This window comes from Grammomys surdaster, unplaced genomic scaffold, assembly GCF_004785775.1.
Source record: "Grammomys surdaster isolate TR1022 unplaced genomic scaffold, NIH_TR_1.0 65, whole genome shotgun sequence".
Lineage (NCBI taxonomy): Eukaryota > Metazoa > Chordata > Mammalia > Rodentia > Muridae > Grammomys > Grammomys surdaster.
Window position 1 is genome coordinate 19,815,965 of NW_021604567.1, and position 23,873 is coordinate 19,839,837.

The following is a 23,873-nucleotide window of genomic DNA, read 5'->3' on the forward strand; positions in this document are numbered from 1 at the left end:
TCTCTCTCTCTCTCTCTCTCTCTCTCTCTCTCACTCACTCGCTCACTCCCTCCCTCCCTCCCTCACTCTCTCTCTCTCTCTCTCTCTCTCTCTCTTAAACTAGTTAAAAACTGAATCAAGGGCTGAACAACCAGCAGATAAAGTTTTAACCATTTTTCTTTTAAACATGAAACATGGAACAACATTTAAGCAACGAAACAAATACACAGACAATTGACACACATTGGACAGATTGGAGCTCCAAGGACAGACAATAGACAGAGAAAGCAGGACTGAGGATCTCTCCCATATGAGCCAGAAAAAAATGCAGGACGTCTCTTGATTTTTTTCCTGCTCCCAGGAGGGCTCTAAAATAGCCTTTTCCTTTTCTTTTATTAACATGGCTGGAGAGCGGACATCTGCTTTAGCCCTTTCTCTCCCTCATTTTCAAGGTTTAATCTTTTTATTTCCTCCTTAGGAGGTGTAGCATTTTTTCCTCAATAGTTTCCTCTTGGGGAAACATCACCAATGAAATTATTCCTCATCAATAAAATTTTACTAAATCCTTCTTTTTTACCCTGACTCCTCTCTCCCTGAATGAGGCCTTAAGGCCTTTAATAAATTTCTCTTTCTTAGACAATAATTTGCCCATGTTAATTGGATGGCAATGATTTACCTCACCTCTGGGCTCCTGTGGGCCACGGGGGTCTTCGGTGACTCAATAATGGTTTTTCGGCCAACTTCACCTCGCCGTCTAGTGAGGGTCCGTACCTCTTGCTCACGTCAGGCGCCACATGACCCGACCCACGGGTCCAGTTATCTTGCAGGCAGGACAGGTTTGTTGGTCAAAGATTCTGCGGCTGGGTTGGTATCCCAGTCCCACTGCTGGAAGCCTTGCCTGGCTACAGAATATGGCCAGTTCAGGCTCTGTATCCTCCATTGCTAGAGTCCTCTCAAGGGTCAAACTTGTAGATTCCAGGGAGTTTCCATTGCACGAGGTTTCCACATTGTTACCCTCCAATTCCAGTCACCTTTTTTCAGTATTCACTCCCTACAACCTGATCCTTCCTATTTTTCTTCCCACCCCTCACCCCCAGTCCACCCACAGAATTTACTCTATTTCCACTTCTAAGGGAGACCACACATTCCTGCCTAGAGCCCTCCTTGTTACTTAGCCTCTCTGGGTCTGTGAATTGCAGCATAGTTATGCTTTACTTAACAGCTGATATCCATGTTTGTTTTTCTGGATCTGGGTTACCTCTCCCAGAATGATTTTTTTCCACTCCCATCCATTTGCCTGCAAATTTCATGATGCCTGTTTTTCAAACTGCTGAGTAGTTTTCCATTATGTAAATGTGTCACATTTTCTTTATTCATTCTTTGGTTGATAGACATCTAGGTAGTTTTCAGTTTCTGGCTATTATGAATAAAGCTGTATGAATATGGTTCAGCAAATGTCCTTGTGATAACATGGGGTGTCCTTTGAGTGCATGCCCAGAGGTGGTATAGCTGGACTTGAGGTAGATTGATTCCCAATTTTCTGAGGAACCACCATAACTGATTTCTATGGTGGTTGTACAAGTCTGCACTCCCACCAGCAATGGAAGAGTATGCTCCTTGTTCCATACCCTCACCAGCATGAGCTGTCACGTGTGTTATTGGTCTTAGCCATTCTGACTAGTGTGAGATGGAATCTCAAAGTGGTTTTGATTTGCATTTCTCTGATGGATAAGGATATTAAACATTTCTTTAACATTTCTCAGTCATTTGAGTTTCCTCTGTTGAGAATTTTGTTTAGATCTGTACCCCATTTTTTAACTGAATTGTTTGGTTTGTTGATGTCTTGATTTCTTGAGTTCTTTATGTATTTTGGATATTAGCCCTCTGTTGGATGTAAAGCTGGCTGTTGTTTTGTCCTGTTGACCCTGTCCTTTACTTTACAGAAGCTTTTCAGTTTCATTAGGTCCCATTTGTCAATTGTTGATCTTAGCACCTGTGCTATCAGTTTTCTGTTTGAGAAGTTGTCTCCTGTGCCAGTGAACTCAAAGTTATTCTCCACTTTCTCTTCTTACAGGTTCAGTGTATCTGGTTTTATTTTGAGGTCTTTGATTCACTGAGTGTTGCCAAGGGTGATAGATATGGCTCTTTCTGCATTCCTCTATATGCAGAAATACAGTTCAATTAGCATCATTTGTTGAAGCTACTTTCTTTTTCCCATTGTTTATTTCTGGTTTCTTTATCAAAATTCAGGTGTCCACATTTTTGTGGGTTTATTTCTGGATCTTCTGTTTGATTCCATTGATAAACATTTTTGTTTTTATGCCAATATCATGCAGTTTTTATTATAGTTTGGTAGTATAACTTGAAATCAGGGATGGTGATACCTCTTGAAGTTATTTTATTTTACTTTATGTATCCTGGGTTTATTGTTTTTACATATGAAGTTGAGAATTGTTCTTTCAAGGTCTGTAAAGAACTGTGTTGGAATTTTGCTGGGGATAGCATTGAATCTGTAGATTGCTTTTGGTAGGATGGCCAGTATTACTACATTAATCCTTCTGATCCATGAGCATGAGAGATCTTTCCATCTTCTAATATCTTCTCCTATTTCTTCCATAAAAGACTTGGAAGTTCATGTCATGCCTTTCACTTGCTTGGTTAGAGTTACCCCAAGATATTTTATATTATTTGTGGCTATAGTGAAAGGTGTTGTTTCCCCGATTTCTTTTTCGGTCTGTTTGTCATTTGTATATAGGAGGGCTACTGATATTTTTTTGAGTTAATCATGTATTTAGACACAAAACTGAAAGTGTTTATCAGCTGTAGAAGTTCCCTGGTAGAATTTTTGGGGTCAGTAAGTATCCTATTTTTTGCCATAAAGGATTTTGACGGCTTCAGCAAGCTCTAGAACCATGTCTGTGAGTAACAGGGACTCTTACCATCTGGCAGTCTTCTGTCAGCCTGATGTTGAGTGATTCGAAACTCAGTAGCTGAAGCCTTGCCTGAGTCCAGCATTAGTGAGAAGTTTTGCCTTACTCTATTTATTATTTGACTTTATTTACTTATTTCTATTTTTGAGATAGAGTTTTGCTCTAGAGCCCAGACTAGCCCCCTGTCCCTTTACTTACCCTCTGGCCTTCCCATCTTGCTTGAGCCCTGTCTGTCTGATCCCTTGTTCATTATTTGATGTTTTGGGAGGAGGAGTTCTGCCAGCATTTGAGATGACAGCATAGAACAAAAGTCTTACAGAAGCAGATGGATAATTGTAGATTAACTGAACATTATTTCAAAACATGTTTTAAAAATAATTTTAAAATAAAGCAATTTGCTAAGGGTTAGGGATTCAGTATAGAGCAAGAATGAGTTAGTGTGAAGTGATTGGTTGTCAGAGCTGAGGGACAGCCTGTCCCATGACTTGATGGGCCTGGCCTGGAGTGGGCGGACTATATTGGTCCTAAAGAGAGCAGCATTTAGATGGGAATAGGAGCTTGTCACGCTCTGAGCTGGAGTGACATGCTTCTGCTCTTCCTATCCCTTGAGCATTACTTTATTTCTTCTCTGGTTTATCCCTTCACTTTTCATCCAGCCGCTGGTTAGTGAAAGACTGCTCCAGGATCTGGGCTAGACATCTGAAAGACACTGCCAAACAGACTAGACAATGAGTTTCAACCTTGTGGATCTTACAGAGGATCGACAACACAAGTAATAAGTACATTCCTTCTTCTTCAGGATGGAGTCAAAATCCTACATGATAAGCAGACTCAGCTCTGGTACTACTGGCCTCTGGAAACTGAGGCAGGAGGGTCATAGGTGTAAATAGAATAGTTTGAAAATTACTCTTTGTATACAGATACAAAGCAAGGTGTAAAGCAAGCCCTTCCACACAAAGGATACCTCTCTTTCAGCCCCCACAAAGGTAGCCAGAGTGAAGCCCTCCATTTCTTTGCTTTTCAGATGAAGTTGGATTTCCTTCCTTCCTTCCTTCCTTCCTTCCTTCCTTCCTTCCTTCCTTCCTTCCTTCTTTCCTTCCTTCTGTATATGGATCTTTTGCCTGAATATATGTCTGTGTACCATAGTGCATTTTTTTGGTCTCCATGCGGGACAGAAGAGGATACCAGATCCCTTGGAACTAAAGTTACAAATGGTTGTAAGCCCCAATGTGGGTGCCAAAAATCAAACTCGGGTCATCTGGAAGATCAACCGTGGAGCTATCGCTTCAGACCCTTGCTGAAGTTTACCATCACCTGTGAGTACTCTCGGTTACTCGGTAACCTCACTACTCTCAGAGGCTCCTGCAGTCAGAGTTCCCCTGTGCTGTCATTTCAGAAGCATGTGAGACTTGTCAGCTTCTGTTTTAATTTCAGAACCTATTACCACATTTCCTGTATGAAACACACATCACAACATTGTTAGCTACTGTGTAGCATATCTAAGGTGTGGCTGCTCTCACAGCCTGTAAGTTCTGTGAAAGTTTGGATGGTTCAGGGCCTTGCATGTGGCCAGTCTTAGTGACTTGAAAGAGAAGAGAGTTCCTCTCTGAGCAGAGCCAACTGCAGCAGTATAGATGAAGACTGAGACAGCTTGGGGTTTGGAGTGAGACTACAGGGCTAGGTTGGGTAGACTGGGGTTGGTACTGGTGGCTTGGGCAGGCATGACCAAGCACTGACACCAAGTTAAAGGAGTCTGAGCTTGTTCTAAGGCAATGGATGTCATGGGAAATTTTAAGTGGATTTAAAGAAAACTTTTCCTTTTTCTTCTTCTTTCTTGTTGACTTGTTTTGGACTTTTGAAACATGGTCTAGCTTTGAGTTTACCATTCTCCTGCTTCAACTTCCTGTGCATACTTACAAGCATGAACCACCATGTCCAGTTTCTCATTTGTTTTGATAAAATTTGATGCCTTGACAATTGTTTCATAATAAAAAACAAAACAAGCAGATTTTGGATTTAAACCATGAAAGCATTATGGAGGGTGGAATCATAATCCTTCCTCGGAATATAAAGTGTTAAGTTGAAGTCAACATCTACACAGTGTGTGACAAGGCTACTGAGCCTTTAAATATCTGTATAGGCATTCATATCTGTACCTTCAGAAGTAGTCAAGCCACACTGAGCATGCTGCTGCTGCATGTGTTGTGTGTGTCCTGAATATCTTTGGGTTTAAGAATTGTCCTCTGGAAGCCCAGCCTTGTTCACGATCTCCTTTCTTTGTAGTATCAAGGTTATTGAGTTTCTGGGCTGTATCACAGAGTTTCTGGGCTGTAGTACAGAGTTTCTGGGCTGTATCAAAAAGTCTCTGGGCTGTATCACAAAGTTTCTGTGCTGTATCACAGAAGGCCAGACAGGAGTGGCCATGTCTTCTATGCTAACTTGTCTTTTGTTCTGTTCTGTGTCCCTTGTTTCACTGTATGCTGGTTCTCTGTTGAACCTCCTTTCTCTTTTTGTTTTCCACAACACTGAGCTTTTTTTTTTTTTTTTAAAGATTTACTTTATGCATTATTTATTTACTTTATGTATGTGAGTGCACTGCAGCTGTCTTCAGACACACCAGAAGAGGGCATCAGATCCCATTACAGATGGTTGTGAGCCATCATGTGGATGCTGGGAATTGAACTCAAGACCTTTGGAAGAGCAGTCAGTGCTCTTAACCACTGAGCCATCTCTCCAGCCCAACACTGAGCTTTTTTTTTTTTTTTTTTTTTAATCTGTAGGATTCAATTTTACTTCAAGTGGGTCTTTTTCAGATAACCTTAAGCGAGTTTCCTCTTACTCTCTGCTGTTTCTATGAAGTGTTCACATCACTTCTCAGGTGACTTGCTTGTCCACTTGACTTTCTGTTTCTCTTCATGGACTAGGACTCTAGAAGGACAGAAGCTGGATTGTATACATTGTTGCTAGGAAATATTTATTGGCTTAGTGTCTTAAAACACATGGCTCATCATTCTTTTAAGTGGCTATTTAGTATGCCACTTCAATCACTGAACCTGTATGCTAGTCTTTTGCTGAAGGCCTGTTACATTGTTTTCCAGATATTTTACTTCTCAGAACATCACAATTGAAAATAATAAACTCTTTGTAAGTTTTTGTTGATACATGTGAGAGAGGCATCCATAGGATAACCTTCTACAACTAAAATCTGTGGATGAAGAGACACAGGCTCTCCAAGTTTGATGAATGCAGCTATTTGCACAGAGGCTATGTTTTTGTCTTGACTGAAGTGTGAAGTACTGCTCAAGCCTGTTCCTGTGTTCACACTTCAGTGGGATCTCCTGTGTCAACCTACTGCTAGGGTGATAGCTCAGGATGGATGTGTTTTATATTGCCCTTTAGATTTGTTTTTTTTTTCTTTACTGGACTTAAATGATCTGTTTTTCTGCATGATCAGTGGACCATCCAAAGCTTTATTACATGTTTTTTGTTCTATCCATAACCCTGTAAGGAGGTTCCATGCATTATATGCTAGTGCCATTGACTTAGGGGCTATTTAGAATTTTTGTCTTTTCCAATGTAACTTTATGTATCCCATAATAAAACTAAATGTGCCATGTGTGCTTAGTTTATTTTCAAAAACAATAATAGTGCTTTATAATGTCTAATGCATAATAGATACTCAATGACATTTTTGGCTAAATGAATGACAAATTAAAAATTAATTTTTTTTTTAAAGCTTTATTTTCTTTTTCTTTTTTTTTTTTAAGATTTATTTATTTTATTTATGAGTACACTGTAACTGTCTTCAGACACACCACAAGAGGGCATCAAATCTCATTACAGATGGTTGTGAGCCACCATGTGGTTGCTGGGATTTGAACTCAGGACCTCTGGAAGAGCAGTCAGTGCTCTTAACCACTGAGCCATCTCTCCAGCCCCCTAAAAATTAATTTTTAAGGCAATTTGATTTTATCTGAAAATCTATGCTGTAGAAATTGATTTTTATATTAGGAAAATGTATACCTTAGTCAAAAGTTAACACTGTTTTGTGGCAGATAAGGAATTTTGAGAAGTTTCACTGTATATAAATACAGTTCTCTTTACATAAAGCACAAAATGTGTGTGTCATGTGAATATATAAATACATGACAAACAGGAGAAGTGGATCCTGAGCACTGTTGCCTTCCCTGGGGCCCAGGCTTTCTAGCTTGTAGTTGAATTTCTTTGAGACCGTCTTTGGCAAACACACCCTTTCACATTGACTGAAATGTTAAAAGTTTCCTTCAAGCTGATTATAACCGGGTCCTCACCAGTCCTCACTCTTCCTGTATGTTGTTCAAGAGGCACTAATTGTTCGATTTGGCAGGTTTAACACTTCCTGACAGAGGCTATTAAAGGCAAGTATTCTCCAATAACTGTCACAGGCTGGAACAAAGAGCCTTCCAACTCAATGTGTGGAAGCCACGACATTCTTAAATGACCTGTTTCATGATTTTTTTTTTCTTTTATCCTTTTAAACTAAAATTTGGAGATGTAGGGTTGGTGCAAGCAGCAAGGTGTAGTAAGGGAGTAAAGCTTGATTTTGGGTCAGGAGGCAAGATAGAGCTTTATCTTTGACTTGAAAACAATTGTTATTTGGAAAATCTCATTAGCAGATGTGACTGCTTGGAGTAAAAAAAAAAAGACTTAAAACTGGTGTCGCTTTCAGGATTGCTTTGAACTTAACAAGCACCTATTTGTGGAGCAGACTGGCTAATGAAAGGAAATTAAATTTTTCTGACAACTTCCCGTTACAGCCTCCTTCCTTATTCAGGGTTGTTGTTGGGTACTGAAGACTTTTAAGGAAGAATTTTTCTTTTCTCTCTCTCTCTCTCTCTCTCTCTCTCTCTCTCTCTCTCTCTCTCTCTTTCTTTCTTTCTTTTTTAAAAACCTGGACATAAATGAAGCAGTTATTTTCCCCCAGTCTCAGTTTGGGAGGCGGGGATTCTACTGTGATTGCTCTTCATTTTAAACGTAGTAAATTAAGAGCTTTAAAAATGCCAGGCTTCCCTTGAATGCTTTGAAACTGTGTAAAAATTCCTGCATATTTATCAACTGGTGGTTCTAGAACATGGCTTGGTGGTACATATTGTGCCACTGGGTTAGAAAAAGGTAGTTGAATTGAGAAAGTAGGTTGATGTTCAGAGTCCTCGTTATCGTTACGTGGAAAATGTGTGCATAGAGTTTGCACAGTGCGTGTCAGGTGAATGGCTTCGGCTGGGCAATTTGTGGAAGCTTAGGGTTTCAAGTGTTACTGCTGACAAGTGGCAGGGACGGATGCGCCCGTGAGTTAGTGATGCTGGCCTTCCTTGGACGTCAAGAAGGAGCCCTTATCTTGCTCTTCAGAGTTTTATTGAACTTTAATTTATGTACCTAGTACAACTAAAGATAAAATGTGTACTTGAAGAATTGGTTAAAGAAAATATAATGGAAATCACAAAGATTTTTTCCTTCCTTCCTTCCTTCCTTCCTTCCTTCCTTCCTTCCTTCCTTCCTCTTCCTCCTCTTCTTCCTCCTCCTCCTCTTCCTCCTCCTTTTTTTTTTTAATAATTGTTAATTCCTACAGATACTGGAAATTTACTTATTTCTAGAAAATTGATGGAGCTCCTCCCAAACAATAGACAATCTACTCCCCCTGCTGACAGAATCTAGGAAAACACAGTGTATAAATAGACAAGGGGCTACAGACAAGCTTTAATGATCTGATTTACGATTCAGTATTGATTGTAAACATCTAAATTCTGCCATTAAATTCCGGCAACTGCACCGAATCATTGGCAATTCTGGTCATGTTTCCTGCCAGCTCATTTCAAACCGCTTTGAGTTTCTTAATATAATAATGACGAAGGAGAATTTACATTCCACTTATGGTATTAATTTTACATTTCTCTGAATGAAAAGGGTTAGAAGGTTGTAAAATTGAACATTAAATGAATCAGAGGAGACAGTAGTGCAATATATGACTGCCCTAAAGACATTGTGCAATGCCTCATGGGATTAATGTTGAGTCTCATTTCCTGCCTTTACAGGATGCAGATGAAGCTGTCAGAATTGCAAGGGAAATTGGTAAGTCCTTAAATTAACTTTGGTAGTGTTTCTGTGTATTTCAGCAGATACGGTTGAGCAAACGTGTAATAAGGAATTCCCATAGAGCAAATAATATTGTAATAGTTTTCAGTTTCTGATTATTTGTGGCTCTAGAAGAATTTATCAGTTGAATTACCATATTCTGTTATTAAAGTAGGATTTGCAGTCATTTGATCTTAGTTTAATTCTTTCATAAGATGAAATCACTAGCTAATTAAAACAATTGTCTGAAGAGTTCTGAGGATTGGACACAGTTTGTATTTGTGTGTGAGCACTCAACTGTGGTGTAGCAATGTGAAGGACACAGCACACAGGATTTAAATGAAGGTGCCCTTGACAAGCTTGTTCAAGTTCTTACCTTTTGCTGAAATGTAAAATATCAACTTAATAACCTTGCTTGGAAAGATGCAGTAGAAAGTGGGAGGTGAGAACTGGATATGCTAAGCAAGTGAAAAGGAAGCTGAGGAACATTTTAAGGCTGTGGTATATTAAGTTTCAAGTATATTCCTCTTGCAGTGTCTACTAAATGGAGAAAATATGAAAAGAGAACAGGCTTTGATGCCTATAACTCTGAGACAGATCAGTACATGTGTACATCTGATGGGAAGCTGTGGCTAGGCAAGGGCACCAGACGACACTCTCGATCAGGCCTACAGCAGTCCCTTAAAGCAGTCTGTGCTGCTAGCCCACATTGTGTGTTCTGGAAGCCATATACTAATATTTTAGTAGCTCTGTTTTCTCAGTGTGGTTTGTTACTTAGGATTTTTGTCTATGGTGGAAGAGCATTTGATTTGGCAAAGTTTATATAGTCCAAAGTGATCATAGGCATTAATATATTCTTGCAAACAAGGCAAGCTAGTATAGAGTTTTTCATCCTGGTGTTCTCCCTGAGCTATCAGCTGCTTAAGCATAATGATCTTCTGTGGTTGGAAAAGGTGTTTGGCTTATTGTGTAGTGCTTCTGTTGGGTATGGCTAAATTATTTTGGTTTTGGTCATTTAAGTTATATTAAGTGTTCTTTGTTGTTTATTTGTTTTGAAAAACTGCCTTGGAGATAAGACCAGTACATATAAGATAACACTTTATCTGCTGAGAACATCTGCATTAATTGCTTCTTCAGTGTTGCAAGCATCTTTAGAAGCTTTTCAGTACTAATTTCACAATAAGACTTGGTATGTTGTATAACACTGCTGTCTGTGAGTTAAATCATTAATCCCCTTATTCCCCACGAATGACAGCTTCTAAGACTGTCCTAAAGTGGTTTAATTTTATTAATACACTTTTAAACTAAAAATGGGCTCTTTTTAGTCATAGCTTAGATATTAACACCTATTCAGTCATCTATGATAATATTATTTTGTAATAAATAATATATAATATTATTATTGTCATATTTGGAGGGATTTTGGAAAGCAGAAAGGGCTAGAGTGTACTCTAGGATAACGTGCCTGTGACATGCTGTGAATTGCACATCTTACACTCAAGGGCATTTTCTTTGGTTATACAGTATTCAAGTTTGTGTATGTACACATGTATGAGCCTTTTGGTGATGGTTCAAGTCTATGTGTGGACATGCGTGTGAGACTTTGGTGATGGATCAGGTTTTTCTTACTCTTATTGAGATATCTTACACTTATATTATGGTTTGGATGGCTGTTGTAAGTTTACTTAAGGGTTAAAGTGGTTGTCGAGTCCATGGGAAAATATATTTCCACATGTGAGCAACAGAATTATAAACATATATTTGAACCTGTTTTATTTTTTGTTTGTTTCTTTTGTCTTGTCAGTTTCTGGCTTTTCTTGTGTGATTCATGTTTGTATTTCTGTTTTCTTTTTCTTCTTCTGTGTTGCTGGGGAATCAAGGTCTGGACCTCATATTGCAATGCCTACAGAGTAACCTTCCTGTGTTGCCTGCCAGACGCATTACAAAGTTACTTTTCTGTGATGTCTACACAGAGCTGTGCCTCCACTCTGTGCACAGGTTGTTGCCTTTTCCCTCCTTTTTGTGCTGTGTGATAAACACAAAATCTTTATGTGCTCTTCCATTCTCAAGTTTGTGTTTCTTTTCTGGCCGCATTTATCTATACTACCAGAGCTGGAAAGTAATTGTTGGACACTGTTGTGTTTTTTACGCAACTGTAGCTTCTAGTTTGGAACATTTTTTTCCATATGCCATCTACTTTAGAAATGCCATTTTTTTAATTATCGAAAATTTTCCTATAGTTACAATTCAGATTTCACAGATGGGTGTGTCCTTGATGATTCCCACCCTTTCCCTCTATTTCTTCTAACTCTTCCCTTTCCCCCTCATTGTGAAGTGCATGCTTGCAGTGTGGCTGTTAAATAGAAGCTTGCTAGTGTCCTGAGCAGACTGGAAGGAAGAGAAGCCATAAAATTTGAAGTGAAATGAAACATGGTAAAGAAGTTTTACAAGGCATTAGGGATTTCCCAGAGAACCCTCAAGATCACACAGAAACCTCCTGTGAAAACCTCTTCTTACTGTGCTGCCTTCCAAACGCATTACAAAGTCACTATTCTGTAATGTCTACTCAGTTTTCTCTGCCAAAGTAGTAGTGTTCTTTATTTGTTTATTGTACTTTATAATATATTTGATTATATCCTCATATATACAGTATTGATTAGTTCTTACTTAAACTAAACATACTTAGTATATTATAATTAATACTCATCATTAACAAATGGATAAATTAAAGTTTATATTTAATATTAAAATAGTATTAAATACACTTACTGCACATATTTGTAGCTATGTAAATAAAAATAATTCCTATAAAAATAAATATATCAATACATAATTATTTTTGTATGTTTAAGGCAAACTGAGTAAAGACAAAAGTGTGCTTTCTTCACTCTTGTTTTCATTATCATTTTTCTGTTTGGAGAAACTCATTCTTTTTTAAGGGCACAGTTGCAGTAGAAATGTGGCTAACGTGACATTGGACTATGACACGACTGAGTTGACATTACTGAACCATCCTCGCATTCTTAGACTGAACAGAACCCGGTCCCGGTGTATGAGGTGTAGTCTTCACCTGTTCTTGAATTTGGTTTGCAAGAATTTTATTGAGAAATCTTGCCTCTATATTCATTGGAAAAATGGTTCTTTTCCTTCCCTTCCTTCCTTCCTTCCTTCCTTCCTTCCTTCCTTCTTTCTTTCTTTCTTTCTTTCTTTCTTTCTTTCTTTCTTTCTTTCTTTCTTTCTTTCTTCTTTCTGGCGTGTTCATCCATGCATGCGTCTTTCCTTGTCCAGTTTTGATATCAGGGTGAGCTAGGTTTGATAGGTTTGCCAGGGAATCCATCTGATCCTGGGCTTTACTGGGAGGCTCTCTCTCTCTCTCTTTCTCTCTCTCTCTCTCTCTCTCTCTCTCTCTCTCTCTCTCTCTCTCTCTTTAACCATCATTTTAATTTCCTGGATTGTTACAAATCTTTTAAAGTTACTTCTATAGGTCTTGTGTGTTTGGAACTTATTTCTTTTACACTTCCCAGGATTTTGGAATATAAGTTTTTAAACGTGCTGTGTAATGATTCTCTGGGTTCTTGTTGGGAAGAAAGAGAGAGAGGTAGGGGGATGGAAAGAGGGAGGGAAAGGAGGGAAGACAGGATCTTACCGTGTTCATTTCTAATTAATTTGTGTTTTCTCTCCCCTTTTTTGTTCATTTGGCTATGAATTTGTTAATTTTACTTATCATTTTCAAATACCAACTGTTTGATTGATTCTATGTATCCTTTAGTCTCCATTCTATTAATTTCAACCTGATCTTTATTACTTTTTGACTTCTACTGCTTCGGGGTTTGGATTCTCCTATCCCTAGTATTTTTCTTCTGCTTAGTTTAGTTTGCTTGTAATAGTGTTCACTGTTCCCCCTTTAAAATTTACTCATTTAAAATTTCATTTCCAACATGTCTCATGCTTTTGTTTTTACAACAAAATCTCAATTTTCCTGCTGAATTTTTTTCTTCCACTTGGCTGAGTTAAAAACAAAACAAAACAAAACAAAACCAAACCAAAACAAAACAAAACAAAACTTTCTCTCTTAGCTTTTTATTGCTGTGAAGAGATACCATGACCATGGAAACTCTTATAAAGGAAAACTTTTTAGCCCTGGCTGTCCTGGAACTTGCTCTGTAGACCAGGCTGGCCTCAGACTCACAGAAATCCACCTACTTCTGTCTTCTAAGTACAGGGATTAAAGGCATGTGATACCACTGCCTGTCTAAAGGAAAACATTTAGTTGGGGCTGGCTTACAGTTTCAGAGGTTTAGTCCATTCTTGGCAGTTCTTGGTGGGAAGCATGACAGCATGCAGGCAGACATGGTGCTATAGAGGTAGCTGGCAATTCTACATCTGTGTTTTCAGGCATCAGGAAGAGAGAGCCACTCGACCTGACTCGAGCTTCTGAAACCTCAAAGCCCACTTAGTAACACATTTCCTCCAAGAAGGTCAAACTTACTCCAACACAAGGCCACACCTCCTAATTCTTTCAAGTCATGTCCCTTCCTGTGAGACTATGGGGCCATTTCATTCAAACTACCACAATTGCTGATTTCATTATCTGCTTTGCTGACTCTTCCCTCTGTGTTGCTGTCTTTCTAGATCCTCATTTAATTCTTTTGCTTGATTTTAATCCTCTGTTGTGTCACTGATCATTTTTACAAGATAACTTCTGAAATCTCCATCTGGTGCTGTACCTGTTCCAGTGTCTTCGAGTTTAGTAGTCTGGAGCAGTCATGTGTCTTGCTTTCTCATGCTTCCTTCATTTCTGTGCTGTGCTTTGTACATTAGCTGTTTGGCTCACAGTTCTGGTTTGGGGAGAGATCTCTTTGAGTAGTCTGTTCTTTTTGGTTTCGTTTTGCTTTCCAAGACAAAGTCTATCTGTATATCTCCAAGTGTGTGGACCAGGCTGGCCTCTAAATGCCCTAAATGGTGGGTGATGTTTGCTTCTGTTCCCTGATGCTGAGATTACAGGCATGTGTCCCATACCCATGGAACAGACCACTCTTTTTTTTTTTTTAAAGTTCGTCTTTCACATATTACATTCTGACTGCAGTTTCCTCTCCCTCTCCTCCCCCTGAATAGACTACTCTTAAGGCTCAATTCTTAGTTTACTTTTTCTGAAGTAGCGTTTCCCATTTGTCTGTTCATGAGCTGTGCAACTGATACAAGTCTTACTTTTCTTCTCAGCATTGTACAACTTCTTATTGTTCTTTGCCTGGTATCTCTTCATTCCCTTCATGGATTTCAAATAAGCTTTCTTTATTGTTCTCTTGGGGATAAATCCCCTTTTTCTTATTCGTCGTAGAGCTATATACAGCAGGGCCTGGGTCATCTAGCAATGACTGGTGGATCCTGGAGAAGCATGGTGCTCCCTGGGGAGAGTGCCTGGTGTTAATTCCATCCTAGACAGTCAAGCTGGAACCTGTTGTCAGTGGAGGGCATCAGCAGTCACAGACTCATGCAGGACGAGGAAGTAAAGGCAGGCAGCCTACACTGCTTTCTTCCTGGACCTCTAGGATTCCCAGTGGTACATGCTCCCCACTTTGAGATCAGATACTCTTCCTCTCAGTGGTTCAAAAGGTATATTTCTAAGCTGCTTCTAAATTCTGTCAAGTTGGCAGTCAAGACAAAGTATTACAACAACCAAGTCACAATCTTTAAAAATGTCACAAAGAACAGGATCTCCCCCTCCTCAAACAAAAATAAACCCACTCTTTCCTAAAGAAAGGGCAGATTAACTATTTTACATTAAACAAGCAAAAAACAATCTGCAAAATGCAGCATGAGACACTGATTTCTCTGTAATTCTAACACAAGGCTCCCCAGGGGGTCTCCTTCCTGTTTGATCTTTTCTCTTAAGGCTTTTGTTTTCTTGTCTGAGCCCATTGTCCATTGTCAGGCTCTAGTCTGTCCATTGAGAGATCTCTTCTCCCTGCAGTATCTTTTATTTTATTTTCTCTTTGAACCTTTCTTCAGGAAACAAAGACCTTTGTAGATTTCCCAACTGTTTTAGAAAGATAACTTTCCTGCCCCTCAGTCTTACTTTTCTGGGTGAGGTTACCGATTAGCACTACTATATTTGGAACTGGACATTTTCCAAGAAATATTTTGCTTTTGTCTTCTTTTTACTTTCCCTTCTCCATTAGTTGATATATTCTATCAAAATGTAGTTCAAGAAACTAAATCTATAATTTGTGTAATTTAAAAATGAATTATGAGTACCTTATCCTTTATATATTTTTTATCAGCTTTTAAGTTGCCTGATTATTACTTCTCCTACTCCCACCTCCAGTGTTGGGTGGCATTTGCTGGGAGAGTCTGGTTATTTATTATATCACATGCAGGTAAATATCTTACTATCAGTTAAACAAGTTGTTAGCATCCACAGCTAAATGGGGAGCCTTCTAAGCTTCCAGAGTCTTCCTTATCTTCTGTATCCAACACATGGTGTCTCAAACTATAGAACAAACTGAAGCCTCTATCTTTCTTTTTTGTAACTGGCCACATCCAAATTAGAACTGTCTGCCACTTGGGCTCCTGCAAAGACCTTGCAATCAGAGTTCCAGTTGCTACAGCTCATCACTGTAGAACAGCTGAAGTAATCATAGAAAGCATTGGTAGATGACTTCTCTGTACAGAATTCTGTCAGGGCCCATTCTTTTTCACGAAGTTTGCCTAGGTTCCACTCTTAGCATTTAAATTAACTTAAAATATCAGTTGTTTAGAGAAGCCATTTCAAGAAAAGAGTAAAGCTGGCTCCTCTGGGGGACATATTTCCCATTTGTTATCATGTCACAAGAGTGCATGTGTACTTGAGTGTACACGGCTCATGGCTAGAAACTGTGTAGTTTCTTTTTGAAAGTATTAATTTATGCATAATTGTACAGAAGGGACATTAAGACCGTGCTGCACTTGGTGTGTTGGGGAACTTCCATGTGGCTGTGGAATGATGACCCAATGAGACAGCCACAAAGGTGAAGAGAAACCGGAGCAGCACCAAGGCCTGAGTCTAAGCTGTCTTTTCACTAGATACAGAGTCCCATGTGTGATCCTAGAACCAGGATGTTGGACAGTCTGAGGTGGCCTGAGCTGTATAGGGAATTCTAAGCCAGCATGTCTCAGTAAACAAGCAAACAAACCCAAAAGAGTGTCATTGCTTCTTTGTGTTTGTGAATCACTTATGTCTGTATATTTAAAAACATGTAAAGTTACAAGTGTTCTCTTAGTATCAGAAGGGAGATTTTCTCCATTTAAAGTGTCAGATACTTCGTTGTGATAAGAAGGTAGTTCTGTTTCAAACACATGTCAACTGAAAATATAAATTTAAACAAATGCTTTGCAGACAAAAGCTAAACCCAGGAGGGAATGCTTTAGTGGATTAGAAAATAAGAGATTGTTCATGGAAACTGTATATGTCGAGTAGGTAACAGAGAATTGGCAATGACTATCATTCTTGTTGGTAACTCCTAATTTTTCCAGTAATACTGACTTTTACTTATCCTTAGTTTTCTTTCCACTTCCAGTTCCAGGCACCACATAACTTAATGTATCCAGAGTGACAGGACACAGTGAGATGGTAGGAGAGGAATTAGGCTGCTTCATATTGTTATCATCTGTATGGAATGGTTTTGTTTCTTCATGGGGTGGTGCCATCTGAGATGTAATGAATTATTTAACATCACAAACTGAGTGCAAGACCTTTGTGTTATTTCAGAAGGTAGCCAGAATTAGTATCACCAACTTCTGCTAGTTTTCCCTCTTCCTTCCATTATTTTCTTTTCAAGATGAATTAATTTTTTTATTTATGTTATGTGCTTGTGTGAGTTTATGTGTGCCACATGTGTGCAAGAGCTCTCTAAGTCTAGAAGAGGGCACTGGATTCCCTGAGCTGGAGTTACAGATGCTTGTGAGTATTCTAAAGCAGATGCCAGGAAAGGAACCCAGGTCCTTTGCAAGAGAAATATACTCTCTTAGCTGCTGAGACAGCACTCCTGTCCTCTCCCAGGCTTTTCATACTCAGCTTTTTACATTTTTATCAGGGACTCTTGACTTTCTGGGTTGCAGATATTAATAGGCCTAATAAGAGAGGTATTTTGGATAAGGATAAATTCTTCATCATGTTTTCAAACTCAGAAATGACTGCATAGTTGAGAGTTCATAACATACATATGGCTGAGAAGACTGAAGATTTCCCGGTCTTTAGGAACCCAAAAATGGAGGAGGCATGGGAGGAGAATACCCCCCCCCATCCCCTCGAGCTTTCCTGTTGCAAGCATGAATAACTATGGGTGGAACTGGTAAGCATGATCTTTGCTGGAGGGGTTGCTGATGGCTCATTTGTCTATACAAAGACTGCAAATTGTTGTTGATAGAATTTCTGCAGGCATGGCAGTTTTACATGACATTTCTTTACTTCTCCAAAGTACACACACACACACACACACACACACTTTACTAATTTCAACATGGACACTCATGGTAGCTCTAGCACTGAATGAGACAAAAGCTGGGCTTGATGCTTGCTTACTGTGAGAGTGAACACTGTGCACGATCCTAGGCAGGTCTGGCATGCAAACATGCAATTGTATCCTCTCCACTGGCCAGTTGTATCCACATTGTGTCAATACTTGCACAGAATTGCTTCACCATTTCATAAAGCTTCCCTTGTCCCCTCACCCATCTGTTTCCATAGCTCACACCTAAAATTCCCCTCGTGCCACTGAACTGACCACTTTTGTCACACTGTCTCTAATCCCCCGTTTCTACCTTTCTTTGGTCATTTGCTCTTTTGAATTCCAGGGATGGAGTTATTTGGGTCCTTTGCTCTTCTCTTCTGGGATTAGAAGGCCCCCAGACTAAGAACAATACATTTAGTTTTCTTACTACACTTGTGTTGTTTCCAAAATGTTGCCCCATATAAGCACAGCAAACATATTTTAACGGACTTAATTATGAAATATTGAGGAAGCAAGTACTGTTGTAACTGAACCAGTGGTGGTGTTTTGTGTGTCAGGGTCAAAGGTCTGTGACATTTGGTCAGTTTCTTCCTTTTTTTTCCTGTAAGGTCCTACAGCTAGAGTTGAATGCTGTTGTAGAATCACAGGCCAGGAAGAACACTGTGAGGCTTTCTGACTGCTTCTTTCTAGAGCAAAGACAATAACAATTGCAATTACTTGTGTGACTATTTCCATTGAGTTTCCAGAGAGTCTTTAAGGAAGGAGACTTTCTTCTTTCCTCTCCTCTCCTCTCCTCTCCTCTCCTCTCCTCTCCTCTCCTCTCCTCTCCTCTCCTCTTTTCTTTCTTTCCTTCCTTCCTTTCTTTCTTTCTTTTTTTTTTTTGGTTCATTTTTGTTTTGAGATAGGATCTGAGTATGTAACTCTGGTTGTCCTAGAATTCACTAGGCTGACGAGGCTGAACTTGAACTCACAGAGAGTTCTCCTCCCTCTACCTCCTTAGAGCTGGAATTAAAGGCACGTACCACCATGCCTGAGACTGACTTTTCTGGCACGCATAATAGGAGGGATTGTCGAGTGATAAAACGGTGGCTTTATCTCTTCTCATGAAACTGTAATTGAGAATGGCCTTTATCTGTGTCCTGACTTGGTACCTTCACGACAGCCTGTTGAGTGTAGAGACGAGCAGTGTCTTCTCTGTTGCGTGAGAGGACTCTGGCTCTTTGGGAAATAACCATGCTTGATTTACCCCTACTCTGTCAGTTTTGATGATAAAGGCTAAACACATTCCCTGTGACCTTTCATGTGAAAATACTCAAAGTTCCCGCAAATGAAAGAGAAACTGATGTGTAACGCATGCAAGTGACAGTTTTCAGAACCACAAATGTGTGTGTGTGTGTGTGTGTGTGTGCGCGTATGCACATGTACATGTGCGTGGATGCTATGCAAAATGCTTTTTAAATCATTGGCTAGTTTATATATTTCTGACTTTGGAATTGTCAGATTTTTTTAAGCTTTTATTTCATTACTTGGGAAGAATATTTATTGATACAATGCTCTATTCTTTTAAAATGCTTATTCATTTAGATATGTAAGGTCATTACATTGGTTGTGTTTCTGTAACTCTAAAGAAAGGAACTTTTAAATAAATTATTGTCGTCTGTGTTACAGAACATGTGGTCAGTTGTCATGTTCATACATCCACATGATCAAAGTCTGAGCGTCTGTCTCACTCTTCCCTGCTGTTAGGCTACCCTGTGATGATCAAGGCCTCAGCAGGTGGTGGTGGGAAAGGCATGCGCATCGCTTGGGATGACGAAGAGACCAGGTGAGAGGCTGCCTGACATACACTTTTGATGAAAATTGCAGTTACCAGAGTTTTATTAAACTGACAGGTAAACAGATACCCAACGCATAATGGAGTAATTACAATGACCATCTAATCTTTACCTTTTGGATGGGAGAGAAATTGATACTATGCAGAAATCTCCCTTTCATATATTTTGAAGATAATTACCCTACCACAGAAAGGTTATTTAAAACAAATTTTTATTTTACATTATATTTTATTTTGATAAAGAGTTTTGTTTTTATATAGTGTATTTTTAAGAAATTAGAGTTGTTCTGTTTTCTATGCAAAATTACTAACACCTGGCCATATAATTTACTGTGTGGTTTAAGGATTTGAACCAAGTTTATTTAATCCCAGTGGATAATTACTTTGATAATTTTTAGTGTGTAGGATACCACTTTCCTTCCGAGTTTGAAATTGCTGTATGTCTTTTATATATAATACATTCTATTATAAATTTAGAAAACTTACTATTTTTTTTTATTAATTTCAGAAGTCAAAGTAGTCTGTGTTATTTATTAAAGCTTTGACTTTCCAAACACACAGTTGGTGGAATCTCTTCATACATCCTCACAGCAGCTGGAGCTTCCCCACTCCTGGCATCTTCAGTCCAGCTTACTTGAGCATTGTGCTTTGGAAGTGTTTTGATAGGTCCTTTGCTAGGGAGTTCCTGGAGAACCACAGGTCTCCCCCTTCCAGTGCCTCAGAGATCACAGCTGGGGCAATAAGCTCTGGTGCAGAACTTCCTTTCCATAAACAGCATTCAGTGTCAGGCAGGGTGGATTGTTGAGCTTGTCCCGAGCTTTGTCTTTGAACTCATCTTGTTGGGCCTTGCCCCCAGACTTCTTCACCAGGGCTTTGCCTTTCTTGGGCAACTATCATCTTGTCATTCTTATAGAGGTAAATAATTTTTCAGAAGTCTAATGTATGGTGACATGGCAATTAGAAAAGAGACTGCTTAATGGAGCCAAATCTGAAACCAAGGAGAGGCTAGAGAATGGTTCAGTCACAGATCTGCTTCTCATGCAAGCATGAGAGTCTGAGTTGAGAGCCCAGCACCTAAGTTAAAAAAACAAAACAAAACAAAACCTCAGAAAACCCAAAACAGATACAACAAAACAGACCTGGATTTCAGGCTCACTATGCTGGAGCTGTGGAGATAGAGGCAGGAGAATCCCTGGTGTTTATGGTCCTGCCAGTCTAGACAAATAAGCAAACTCCAGGTTCCATGAGATGAACTGTTTGAAAAAATAGGTAGAGAGCAAAAGCAGAGGTAGACACTTGATGTAGATTGTGTGATTGTGTGTGTGCGCGCGTGCATACACACACGAGAGAGAGAGAGAGAGAGAGAGAACGAGAGAGAGAGAGAGAACAAGTAGAGTTTAGATTTTTTAAAAATCATTTTTAATAAGAGTTTTAAAATGTTCTAATGTCCCTTTTATCCCACCACATACCAGAAGAGTTGAAAGGAAAGGTTAATAGAGTAAAGGAGGATGTGGACCTGTTTAGACATTTTTTTTCTTTTTCTTTTTTTTTTTTAAGGTTTAAGAATTTTTTTTTGAAGCAAATCTAATCTGTGTTGTCAGGATATTACTAGTTTAGTTTATATGAATTAATAGTGGCAGCTTGATCTATTCATATACACTAACAATATATGAATCAGTAACAGCAGGTCTCAAAAACAACATTTATGGATTGATAGCAGCAAGTCTTGCAAACATCATTTATAAATCAGTAACTAGTAATGTCAAGTTTCCTAAACACCATTTATGAATTGGTAATGGCAGGTCAATCTAGAAGAAACAGAAAGGTTCTATCAATTTGTCTAAGTCCCTAGAAGCGGCAAGAAGCTGCTGGAACACCACCAGAAGATTTTTGGTATGTTTTTCTCTATGAAGTCACGATAAACGGTGATCAACAAAGAATGGTAAGGTGTACCAAATGCATTGCAGTGAAGACTAGTGATAGCAAAGCCCAGAGATGACCAGTAAAGAATGTCAAGGAGTACCAATACCATCTAGCATCTTCTACTGTCTGTTGAGCTGTATTTATATCCCTTAAAACATCACATGTTTTCTCTAGAGTCTGCTCTAGCAAAACATCACATGTCCTTTTTCCAGGCTGCCTCCAGAAAAACACCACGTGCCTGTTCTTAGCAAAACACCCTCCCATGTGTCTGCTTCAGCAAAAACATCTTCTCATAAGACAGTTTTCAGAAAAATATCACATGACATAACTGAGTCTTCAAAGAAGCCAGAAATGCCCACTTCAAGGAAGAGAGAGAGAGAGAGAGAGAGAGAGAGAGAGAGAGAGAGAGAGAGAACGCAAGAATAAAAAAGGAATTATATACTTGACTATATGAGAAATTTTGTCATTTACGGAGATGTGGATTAAAATTTACATAATTGTTACTTTATCATTAATGCTGCCCGAATTGTCTCTCTTCACTCAGAAGTGACCTATTCTTCCAGACGGTTGGTTCTGCTTACTCTCCCCTTCCTACTTCTCTCTTGCTCCCTTTTAAGTCTCCTAGAGAGAAAAGTCTGTATTACTTAGTAGGACAGTCATTCAGTGCAGTGGAATTCAAGCCTCAAAGTTAGATTCTAACATAAGCAAGAAGATAAAAATCCCCTGGAGACGTGGTCTCCATGAAGACTTTGTAAGAAGGCACTGTGTTGGATCCTTAGGTGAGGATCTGGAACACACCAGTCTGTAAGTCTCTGGTGCTATGATAAAACACCATGGCCAAAAATGACTTATCCAAGAAAAAGTTTATCTTAGTTTCTAATTCCAGATGGAGGGTCCATAATGATGAAATCCAGGGGAAGTTCATGACTATGAATGAGTAGAGCAGACACGTAATTATTTTTATTACCACCAACCTGGAATTTAGTGTTTACTGGAGTGAAACAAATCAAAGTAAAAGTGATACCTGTGGAACTTTCCACCATTAAAAACCACATGTATCTTCTTACTTCATTATGATATAGGTGTCACTAGTGAGTCCTTGGAGCCACTGCTGCTTATGATTTTGAAGATTATTTATTTTTTAATTTATATGCATATGTGTCAGTTTGCATGTACCACATGTGTTCAGGCGCTTGTTGGGGCTAGGAAAGTGCATTGGATCCCCTGGAACTGGAGTTACTGATGATCCTGAGCTGCCTAATGGGAGTACTGGGAACCAAGCCCAGGTCTTCTGCAAGAGCAGTAAACACTCTTAACTTCTATGCTATCTCCAGCCTGGGGAACTTAGTCAATAAAGAACCACATGTGTTATATCCTAAGCATTTTGAGAATACTCTGATGTCTATTTTTCAGTGTATGCAGTCCTATCTATTTAAAAGTTTGTATATATATATATTTTTTTTTTTGTTTTCAGAACAAGCGATCAAACCCAGTGTACTTTCCAAAGTAGGAGTACACACCACCTCTGAACTACACTTCCAGTCCATTCACTATATCTTTATAAGAAAAAGTCTTACTCAGGATAGTACCAGACTCCTGAGGTCAAATGAATCTCCTGGTTTGGCTCTCTGACCAGCTAGGCCTCACTGCAGGTCACCATGATCAGTAGTGCCATGCGTTTTCTAGAACTAGCAATTTTGTTTTGACAAGTTCCTGTGCTCATCATCTACAAAGGAACCCATGGCTTAAGCAAGGTTCTGTCTCGATAAACCAAGGTGAATGAACAGTAGGAGTTGGATCTGAGTGTTTTGAGTGGGTAGAGCTACATCATACGTGTCTAAGCATTTGTTTGGAAGTTGTGTGAGGGGCACTAGCAGCTGCTCATTTATGAGGAACAGTCTAGTTGGTGCTGGTCATCCTTCTTGACCATGTATGAGCTTTGAGAGGATTGCATATGGAGATGTGGTCAGAGAGGAGGAGGAGGAGGAGGAGGAGGAGGAGGAGGAGGAGGAGGAGGAGGGACATCTGCTAAGTCAGCCAGATCAGCTGAGTTAACCCTGATGATTAGTAGGGTGGCAGACATCACAACTAGAGTCCCCGCTCATCCTGTGTATGCTCTTGTGTGCATTCTTTATGATATCTGGAAGACTGGAAAGTTCCCAGTAGAGAAATCATGGAACTTCAACAAATCTTGGATCTATGCTTTTTAATTATAAAAATATTAAAGATATGAAAGATGATATGGTGACCTTCATTGTGTATTAGGTTAATGAGTCTTCAAGGTTTGGGTGGACTAGGGAGATGGAAGATGGCTCATTAGGTAAGAGTGCTTGTGCAAACATGAAGATCTGAGTTCAAATCCCCACTATCCATGTAAAAAGCCAGGTGTGGATATATATATATGTATATGTATATGTATATATGTATATATGTATATATGTATATATATACATATATATAATCTATCTATCTATCTATATACATATATATATAATCTATCTATATATATCTCTCTCTATCTCTCTCTCTATCTATCTATCTATCTATCACATTACATATATACACATATACATATACATATACATATACATATACATATACATATACATA

The 23,873-nt window shown here is 39.0% G+C and overlaps 1 protein-coding gene across 2 annotated transcripts in view; it reads left to right on the forward strand.

Moving 5' to 3' along the window:
• Nucleotides 1–23,873, forward strand: part of Pcca (propionyl-CoA carboxylase subunit alpha) — a 308,071-nt gene that overhangs the window by 86,231 nt on the left and 197,967 nt on the right. For both annotated transcript variants that reach the window (XM_028771105.1, XM_028771113.1), the window contains exons 8-9: nt 8,978–9,014; nt 19,253–19,331. In XM_028771105.1, the coding sequence (XP_028626938.1) occupies nt 8,978–9,014; nt 19,253–19,331 (116 nt within the window). The remainder of the gene's footprint in view (nt 1–8,977; nt 9,015–19,252; nt 19,332–23,873) is intronic.